An 11,101-nucleotide genomic window follows, 5' to 3' on the forward strand; every position below is an offset into this window, starting at 1 on the left:
GACGTACCGTAGCATTGATTTTTCTGTTTCTCTAATCTCACTGCAGTGTTTGTTTTATCTTTTTGCGTTTTTTGAAGTCATTCAAGGTTTTATTCAGTCACACCAAAGAGTCAGAACAAGTCAAACTATGTCTTGACATTTTGTTTGAGTTTGGATAGGAATTCTTTCCGTTTGTGCTCTCTGATTTGAATAAAATTATGGTGCAAATATTCTTTGGGAATGGATGAAGTCACCTTTTATTTTTAAAGATTTATTTAAACCATTTAACAAAGTACCACTATAGTCACTCTGGAGCCTGACATAAATGCATAAAAATGTAAATTCCCATGGCTGGGCTGTACTGTAGTCTAGAGAAAAAGCTGGGCCTTGCCTATTGTCCCTCCACCCCCCGGCCCCCCCTCCCTGTCTGCAGTCATCACAAAACAAGCCGTTGTCTGCAAACACGTCGTCTCAGCGTCTTTTGATAGGTACTTGATAACAGACTAACTGACTGATGGGTCTGATGGGGCTGGCTGGCCTTATGGTATATAAAGGGCCAGGACGGCCAGCAGAGGAGTATTCACTTCATTCCCCTGCAAGCAACAGCCCGAACAGCAGGTCTGCATCCCAACTACCTCCAGCACTACCAGGACTTTTGATTATTAGAAAAAATGGCTGTGTTCTTCTTCACCACCATGGCTCTCTTGGCACTGGCATGCCCGTCGATGGCCTTTGACATGGGCCAGTCGACCCGCTGCGTCCCCATCCCGGACCAGATGAACATCTGTAAGGACGTGGGCTACTCTGAGATGCGGCTGCCCAACCTGCTGGGCCACACTAGTGTGGAGCTCGAGGTGGTACCCCGCTCCGAGGACTGGAGGCCCCTTCTGCAGAGCGGCTGTCACCCCCAGGCTCAAGACTTCATATGCTCTCTCATCGCTCCGGTCTGCCTCGACACGTAAGGAGATTTCCACCCTTGCATTTGTTTATTGTTCTGTTACTTTTTATTTCTTCTCTCATCGCTTTGGATTTCTGCTCCCTGTCAGTTTTGAGGGAAGCTGAAATCCAAAGCGATGACATAAGAAATAAAAAGGAACAAGCCTGCTATTTTCATTTAGCTTTGTGCACATTAATTATCCGTTTATACTCGATGTCTGACAGTTGCACTCTTGTTATCTCATTCCAGGTTTATCCAGCCATGCCGTAATCTGTGTGTGGCCGTGAGGGACAGCTGTGCCCCGGTGCTGGCCTGCCAGGGTCACGCCTGGCCCGAGGTCCTCGACTGTGACCGCTTCCCTGCCCAGGAAGACACGTGTCTGTCCCCCCATCCAAAATTCAGCCATTTTGCCAAAGGTATGTTTTGTTGGCAATGCGTGTACATCATTTAATTTAGATTTTCAAGAGAATTCTTTGTTGCATTTGGATAAATCACCATATTTCGCTCATAATTGTCACCTCCACTAATTTATGCTTTCTCTATTTTCCAGATTTGCCAAAACCTGCATGTCAAAATTGCCCGTCTGTGGTTCATTCTCCTGCAAAGAAAACTGTTCTGGATGCCTTGTGTCAGCATGACTTTGGTAAGCACCACTGCATACTGTGATTTATTAGAATGTAAAATAGTTTTTGCACATGTATTCATGAATATATTTATGATGATGTAATATGAAATATAGCAAAAAAAAATATTAGAATGTAAAATTGTTTTTGCACATGTATTTATGAATATATTTATGATGATGTAATATGAAATATGGAAGAAAGAAAACATCCTCAATCAAGTCGCTCACTCCTCTTTTCTCTCTCTCTCTACAGCTGTGACTGCCAAGCTCTACCGCCGTCGCCAGCCAATGGGCGACCCCGAGTTTGAGATCGACGGCCGCGTGGAGTTCGTCCGCCAGGGCCCCCTCCTCCCCTACGACACCCAGCACCTCCTGCAGCAGTGGCTGCTCATCAACCTGCGCTGCGCCCACACCCTGGTGCGCCCCGGGCGGGCACAGCTCTACCTGATCACGGGCGCCGCGCAGTCCGACGGCAGCGTGGTTCTCACCCGCCTGTTTCCCTGGCACAAGAAGGACGCCAACATCACCGTGGCCACCAGGAAATGGAGGCACCATAGATGCTGAATGGAGGTCATAATAATGACAAAAGATTAAGAAGACTGAAGCTGTGAATCTGCAGAGTCACACAACACTAGACTTGAGTCAAAAGCCAAGAAGAGGATGAGATATGAGCATGTTGTTTGATCAGTTTTTTTTGTGAACTAGCGTGGTGGAGATTTAGGGTATCGGAACAGAGCTGGACTCAGACAAAGATACCCTCTGCTGCCATCTGCAGCCCACTTACAGTATCACATCTCTCATAGCACCTGGTATTGGAATGCACTGAAGATTTGTACATAGTAATGTAAACTATTTTAAATAATATATTATATGTGGATTGTTCTGTATTTATGTTGACAGAAAGATGACAATAAAATTAAATGTACTCTTAATATAATACTCCGATCTCCAATGGTCTTTTGATGAACATACGTCTGCATGGCGATTCCCTAGTCAATAATTAATAATCATTAGGCATATTATGGCCTCTGCCCAGGGGCCCCATATCTAGTGAACCAGTGAGTCACTAGATTTAGATACATACAAATGTTAATTTGGTTATGTAGGTTCAAGCTACAAGAGTTAATTATTTTTCACTCTGTCATACAGTTACAAGCAGTGAAATGTTGGGGGCATGCTCTGCATACTTGGCTTAAAATAATTCATAAGATACTGAATAGCCTATATGAAATGAATAATAGCAAAAGTAGCCATATATATAAAGTGATTAACAGTGGGCACATTGTGACATAGGCTACAGTAACTGAAAACACTGCTGTCTATGCCAATGGTTCTCAAAGTGGGGTCTGGGGACACCCAGGGGTCCTTGAGGGGTAACTAAATTACTTAATATAGCATAAAAATCAGTTAAACCACTTCGACCCTTTATACATATACATTGAAAATAGCAGATTTACAAGCTATTTTAGATATTTTACATATACAGGCTATGGGTTTTCAGTGTGAGCTTTGAGCTTCAGTTGTGTGTGCTCATCAAAAACAAACCTACGTAAGCATGTGGGATAGTAGGCTAGATAAGTAATTAGATGTGCTGCTGTTGGAAATCTGGCACGTAACGTTGTAGGCCTATTTGTGTTTTGCATAGTGGAACAGCAAGTTGTGCAGCCTTTCCATTTCCTATTTAGCTTGGAACTTATAGGTTATGTTCAAGATGTGCAAAGTTGGACACTGTGTGCGTCCGTGCGTGCGTGTGTAATACATTTGACATGGCTGATACAATTAAGTTTCTCAACATATTACAGAAGTGCTTTATTTAGTGATAGTGAATACATTAGACTGTTAAAATTAAATTTGACTACTTTTTACATGTGAGGGTGTTTAAACTTGGTTTTAGGATTAGACTATTGCTATTGTCCATTTCACACTTTCATCACCAACTTGAACAGGAATTATGATAATCCATAACTTATTTTTGTGTGAATTAAATGTTGTTTTGTTTTGTCTGTTTAATACAATATAACTAACATAACTGTAGTTGTAGTTTGCAGACCTACAAGCTCACAATACATTACACTGCTTAAAAGGTTTTACTTTTTTTTTTTTTAATTATGGAATTTCTTTGATTTCTTCATTTGTTTATGAAAATATTTTGAACCCAACCGAATCTTTTGAAATGGTAATAATTATATATTTTCTCGCGACCCATAAATATTTGTCCCTCGACCGTAAAATGGGTCCCAACACACTGTTTGGGAAACACCGGACTACGGTTAGAATCCAGGGTAGGACATACAGTAATAGTTACGGATTGCATCTAATTAAGACCTGAGGCCGATTGTACAAATGCCTTCTAAATCCTATCAGTTTTCAAAAAAGTTTCTATATATCTTCGTTGTCGGGTGTCCAAAACGTTGCCTTTTTTATTATCATTTTTAAAACATTTTAAAATAGTGAAAATAGCCAATCTATCTCTTGTCGATCTGCTATTTTCACTACTTTTGTGTATGATGAAGTAGGGCATTAATGTACGAAAACACATTCAAAGTTGAAACGTGAAGATACAAGGTTTCTGCCCAACAACAATATAGCTAAAATCTAAGATGACGCATTCCAGGTCGAAATGAGTTAAGTAACACCTGGCTATATGTGTGGTATACATGTCACTCCAGGTTGCTGAAAGAGCTCATTGCTGTACCTTGCTACATGTTCATCTCTCACTCTCTTGTAGATTCTTTTTTTTTTATAGACTCCATGCAGCGCAGTCGCTCTACATGGCCACCCCCCATCTCCATAGTGTGTGTGTGTGTGTGTGTGTGTGTGTGTGTAGTGTGCAATGAGCTGGCTCATTGGGCCCTCGTGGTTGAATGGGGCCCCGGTCATTCATCCGACACACAGAAGCTCATTAGAACTCTATAGACACACAATTGTGAGTCCCACATTAGAAACTTCCTCCTCTATGGCACAGACACTGCACACAAAGTGCCAGTTTGCTGCTAAGCTAGGCTCATTGTCTCCCTGATTCATAGAGTCTGGCCCTCCATTCACGATATTAAGTTCGAGTGATGGAATATCAATTGAGTGTGCAATGGTCCGATATCTTTTTAAGAGGTTTTGGGGTGGTGGGGGTGAAAACAAGAGAGAAAAGGGGGGGGTGGATCTCATCTGGCCCTGAAGAGCAGCTATAGCTTTCAAACGGGGAGCCTTTGTGGGGGGCTCTGAATGAAGGGACCCCTGTTTTTTTTTTTTTTGCCTCCAATTCCTGAGAAGGACATCAAATAAATTCACATGAACTTGCTCTCAGGGTATTTCCAAGACTTCCCATATGAGAATAGCCTAATTATACCTCCCTCTCCTGGAGAGCTTCTATTGGAAATGGCATCATTAAGAAAAGAAGGGCTGAATCTAAATGATGAAATGCTCCGAGCAATGCTTCTTTTTTTTATGTGCATAAAGTCTTGTGAGATCAAAATAGACTTCCACTCCAGATATAATTAACACGTATAATGTCAACAGGATAAAGGGCTTAAATAGGAAGTTCTTTGCACCTCGCTTTTACAAAAAGCTGTCTGCCATTTTTAGGTTTTTGCTACTCGGAACGCTTTATTGCAGTAGTATTATTGCAGTCTACAAACAGTATCCTTCATGAAAGTCAGAGTGTTTTCAGAGGGGGGAAGCTGGAGAATTTCAGCGTCTCTGTCAGGTGGAAACCTCATACGTTACTTTTCAGGATCCAAATTCAAATTTCAGGATCCAAATTCAAAAAAGCTCGAAACACGTCGCTTCGCGCCACGTTTCGAGCTTGTGAATCTGCTACTTGTGATAGTTTTGTGTGACGCTGTAGTATGACCAAGTAGGGGTGTTAATTTACAAAAAAAACAAAAAGTTAAAATATGGAGATGAGAGGTTTTCTGCCCGACAACAACAATATATGACACTCTGTGTATATATATAGCTTTTCTCCTGTTGTGTCATTAACAAATTAGTCTTGCCGCCACCAGACAAAAAGCCTTGGGGCCATGATATTCACAAGCAGAGAGAGTCCATGTGGAGCATGTAAACATGCACTGGCTGCACAAAGGTATATATATAGCACACACACGTGTGCGCACACACACACATATATACACACACACACACACAAGCTTGCTAAACACTCATCACGCGACGCAGGGCAGCGCCACGGCTTCCCCACCAGTCCGTGGAATAAAAACCTCCAAATTTGATTACAAGGCACCTTTGGCTCCCTTGCCGATGCACAATAGACCAAGCTGTCTGGACCAATTTTCATGCCCAGCATGAGGTATCAGACCCCCCCCCCCCCCTCAGCCAGTGTGGACATGCCTGTTTACTGTGCTTCAACTCTGGGTCCTTCACCCCCCGTTTCCGTGGCCCTGTCTATTATGATGTTGAACATCATTAGCTGGAACAGTCATTGTGGTGTTACGTAGTTACACACGAGCCACACACTGAGCTTGTTTCTAACAAAACGCCGCTGCCTCTCCTCGCGTGTGTGTGTGTGTGTCTGTGTGTGTCTGTCTGTGTGTGTGTGTGTGTGAGCTGTGGTGAAAAAAGTACTCTTTTTTTTTTTATTAGTAAAGTACATTTTTTAATTAAGTAAAAGTATAAATTCTGAAATGTAGAAATACTCTGTTACACGTAAAACTCCGGAATTCAAAATGTACTTGAGTAAAAGTACAAAAGTATTGGTATCAAAATGTACTTAAAGTGCCAAAAGTAAAAGGACTCATTATGCAGAATGTCCCATTTCAAGTGTATAAAAATCTTTTGAAAAAGCAGATCTACAAGCTCTAGATCTGCTATTCTCAAATGGCCGAAATGTATAGGGCTGAAGTGGTTAATGTATGTTTGTTTTGTAATAATCAAAATCTACAAAGTAATTAGTAACTCAAGTTTTCAAATAAATGTAGTGGAGTAAAAGTACAATATTTGCCCCTGAGGTGGAGTAGAAGTAAAAGAATTGAAAATTTGACATTTTCATGTAAATTAAAAATACCAAAACATTTTACTTAAGTACCGTACTTGAGTAAATGCACTAATGTTACTTTACACCACTCTCTCTCTCTCTGTGTGTGTGTGTGTGTGTGTGTGTGTGTGTGTGTGCGCGAGCGCACACACATGCATGTGAGTAACACCTCTCAAACAGTCTGTATTAGCTTCAGTTCTTCAAGCAATGCATCACTGACTTGCTTGTCTGCCTGGAAAATACAAACACATATTTTGTCAAATTTTCTTTTCGACACACTGTTAAAACATTTCAATTGGCTGCCACTAGATGTGCCATTATAAAGCAGCTGCCAAAGGTATGCAAACATTAGATGAACAAAGGATATGCCATCTTTTATATGTCGTCGCTGTCTGTTTATTCGTAAATTAATGCCCTACTTGATCATACTACAGCGTCACACAAAAGTATCAAATACTTGTCGATCTGCTATCTTGCTATCTTTGAATCCTGAAAAGTAACAGTTTTGGACATACAAGGTGTCCACCCTACATGAGAACTCTTACCTTAATGCATATGGTTCTGTGTCGGCCCGGTTCTTGTATGATTATGTCCATGTGTGTCTGATGTGTTTTTGTTTATCTTGTTGATCAGTGGTTTTCAACCAGTGGTCCGGCGGGGACCACCAGTGGTCCTCGAGGGAGTACCAGGGGGTCCCCAGCAAAATGAGTTAATAACGTCAAAATCATTTTCAACCACTTAGCTTTGGCTATTCAAAAATAGCAGATCTACAAGCTCATAGCACTCGCGCTATGAGCTTGTAGATCTGCTATTTTTGAAAAACCCTTGAAAAAGTGTGCATATCTTTGAATATTTATATTTTTTTAAATTGAAAATTAACTGATATCTTTGCTTCTGGGGGTCCCTGGCACAAAACATTTTCAAATGGGGGTCCACGGCCAAATCTATATCAATTTAGGGGTCCTTGGCATGAAAAAGGTTGAAAACCACTGTTGTAGATTATAGGTTTATTTATCTTATCACATAAATCACATAAATGACACAGTTCCAGGTCTTTTAATGTTTATTTTCTCCAGAGAGCATCATCATCATCACACTTCACAAATGTAATGTGGTGAGTGAGGAGGAACCATTGTGTGTGAGGAACTATTGGAACTATATGTAACAACAACAACACTCTATATATTAACATTTAGAAAATACAATGTTTCGTTTTGATCTTTTCAGACATCGTTCTTCTTGGGACAGGACAATTGAAAGGGTGATGGGAGGGATGATGTCACATGTCCTGAGGTGGGACCCAACCCCAAGATGTTAATCCATTATCTCCCCCACATGATTTGGTGGGGGTCCCCAGATGACAATGTAACCTTTTAATACCTACCATTACTGCATCAAAAGGATTCAACGAACTATACTATAAAAACAGGTCAAATAATATAAGAAAGAGGCAAAAATAGCCCATCTACAAGCTCACAACGCCTCGCAACGTTGTGAGCTTGTAGATCTGCTATTTTCACAATATTTATCTGTGGAACCGAGACAAAGGAAATTGAATGCCTCAACTCCTACATTCCAAGTGCTTATCAGGGTGGTGGGTCCCTAGTTCAACTATGATTATTTGGGGAGGTCACGGCCTGAAAAGGTTGAGAACATTGCATTATCTCTCCAAAGATCTCACCAAATTGCAACCCCCCAAAAGTATTATTTATTTATTTATTTTAAAATTTTAGCACTATGATAAAGGTTCAAACTGTTGTAATAGCATATTTGAAATGTAGAAAAAGATCCGCGATAAGGAATTAAGTCAAAATCTAAATGGAACATGAATGTTTTTAGGCAGGTTGTTGTGAGAAAAGACGCAAGTTCCCTTACAGTTACCTTAGCAACAAACGCTAAAACATTCTTTGTCCAAAGCCTTTTTCACATTTTGCACATAATAAACTCGCGTGAGAAAAGCCTCCTACTACTAAAGGCTATATTTGATGTTTAATCGTGCCGGCTTGATGCTCATTCTCACTATGATGATTTGTATGAAAACCGGCCCTCGTGAGGAAACCTGGCTCAAGCGATAGAAATAGGCAGTGTGTGTGTGTGTGTGTGTGTGTGTGTGTGTGAATGAGTTGCTAAGTATTTAATAGGCCATAGGGTCTGTGTGAGGCACAATGGAGATCTCTGGAGGGAGGCTGATGAAAAGAGAAAACTATTTACTACTGGGAGAGAACTGTTTGGTGCATGTTAAACTATGGCCAGCAATTCATTGTCTCTGGTGTCTATCATTTAATAGGCCAGTTGACGTAGTGAAAGAGACCGGACCCACCTTCTGCCACTCCAGAAAAAGGGACCCGGCCTTATCTGCATTGAGAAGCAGCATTTAGAGCCTCTCGGCCAATCACGGCACGGCCCCTGTGTAGTAAAAAAAAAAAAAAAAAAAGTGCAGGCCCTAAAAAGAGGAAGAGGAGAGCACTGTTGTTTTCTCCTTCCAGACTTTAATGAAGTTGGCCTGGTCACTCCAAGGAGGGATTAAAGGAGAATTTAGTGTCATTGAGCTGTGACTGCTGGAGAGAGACAGAGAGAGAGAGAGGGAGAGTGTCAGGGTTAACCGTGTGAACAGGATGGTCTCGGGCCAGTGGCGCAAGAAGACGAAGAATATGGCCGGCTCTCTTCCTCCTGCTTTACAGGGATTCGGGAGCACGGGGAAGAGCTTCCTCATTGACAATCTGCTGCGATCATCATCAGAGACATCATCGTCGTCGACCATCATCATCGCGGAGGAGGAGGAGGGGAAGATAAACGGATATCATCATCAGAGGCTGGCACCTTGTTGTGAATCCCCACGGAGGACATCATGGGGCCTTCTTCAGCATGGAGCGTTCCACCACAGCCACCAGGGCCAGCTGGTTCCACAGCACTGTCAACAGGTCAAAGATCTGCTAGGCAGCCCGTTTCTGACAAACACAGGTAAACCTCAGACAATATACTTCAAATCTAATGTCTTCCTTTTTTTCCCTTCCCTTTCATTTTTCTTTTCTTTACATTCGCTCCCTCAAAGGTGAACATACAGTGAAAACCTTGCATCATGGAGAAGTATTATTTATGTATTTATTTATGTATTACTCCATTTATACAAAAACAATTGTGGATGCTAAATTTAACTTATGCATTGTCTATTTTTACAACTAGTTTACTTTTGATTATCTGATCAACATGTTATTCTTTCTGGTTTATTATTTGGGAATAACAAGGAACAAACAAATTCTACCGATCATTAACTGTAACGGTTACAGACAAATATGCTACCAAATGAACATATTTAATAATTCAAATTAAATTGTATTATTAATAAACAATAGTACATTTTATCTTCACATCTCCGCACACAATTCACACAATTGCAGCCTTCAAATGTTAAATTAATACAGAAATGTTGAAGTTCTCTAAGTAATTGTTACTAATTAAGCAATTGTGTGATTTTAGCTGATTACTGTTATTCTGGGCAATACTCACTGATCTTGACCTCAGTGGTTAATGTATTGTAAACAAAGATTTGCAAAACACGTTTGCTTATTGCTGTGCATGTTGCAAATTAGAAGATTCTGTGGACATTTCAACTAGCTCTAGCTTCATGATGCTTTCAATTTAGTTTTAAGTGTGAGATAATCAATCTTCACTCCACTATATATTGCAACCACTTCAGTGCTGTAGATAGATTTTACCATAGATCAGATGTTAAATGGTAAATGGTGCATTTATATAGCGCTTTTATCCAAAGCACTTTACATTGATTGTGCCATTAACCCATTCACACACACATTCATACACCGATGGCGGAGGAAACCATGCAAGGCACCAACCTGCTCATCGGGAGCAATTAGGGGTTCAGCGTCTTGCTCAAGGACACTTCAACACTAACTCTAGGGGAGTGCCCAGCCCGGGATCGAACTGGGAACCTTGCGGTTTTTGCAGTTCACTCTACCCGGCCACTCTACCCCTGAGCCACTGCCGCCCCATATGTTCCCAAACTTTTCAGGCCGCGACCCCCCAAAATAATCATTTTTGAATTGGGGACTCCCCACTCTGATAAGCACTTAGAATTGTAAGAGTTGAAGCATTATATTTAGTTTGACTCGGTTCCACAGATAAATATTGTGAAAATAGCTGATCTACAAGCTCACAATGCCAAGCAATGCGAGGAGTTGTGAGCATGTAGATCCGGCTATTTTCTTAAGTAATATTTGACAATTTGGCCAATGTTTGACAATTTTTATAGTATAGTTTGTTGATTAATTTTGACACAGTAATGGTCTTCTTATTTACACTTATACTGTGTACTTATACTGTGTATGTCGGTGCGTTTACTGTTGAGTGAGAAAATAATGTTGCACATTAAGCTAATCATCTGGGGACCCTCCAAAATAATTTGGGGACCCCCCTGGGGGTCCCGACCCAGAGTTTGATTATGAACAGACTACTGTATGGTAGCTCCACAGGTGTATTTGATTTTGAGTCTATACATTGAATTGAGCCAGTAACTCATGAGTAGAGAGCAGTGTAGGTTGCTTTTATAGATAGTTAT

The 11,101-nt window shown here is 41.0% G+C and overlaps 1 protein-coding gene across 1 annotated transcript; it reads left to right on the forward strand.

The window, feature by feature from the left end:
• Positions 1 to 650: 650 nt before the first annotated feature.
• szl (sizzled) lies at positions 651 to 2,105 on the forward strand (the record flags this gene model as incomplete). The annotated part of the gene is made up of 4 exons (XM_084060047.1): positions 651 to 937; positions 1,166 to 1,332; positions 1,467 to 1,559; positions 1,795 to 2,105. The coding sequence occupies 4 exons, from the start codon at positions 651 to 653 to the stop codon at positions 2,103 to 2,105; spliced, it is 858 nt and encodes a 285-aa protein (XP_083916173.1).
• Positions 2,106 to 11,101: the final 8,996 nt, after the last annotated feature.

This window comes from Gymnoscopelus microlampas (genome assembly GCF_963454915.1).
Source record: "Gymnoscopelus microlampas genome assembly, chromosome: 6".
NCBI lineage: Eukaryota > Metazoa > Chordata > Actinopteri > Myctophiformes > Myctophidae > Gymnoscopelus > Gymnoscopelus microlampas.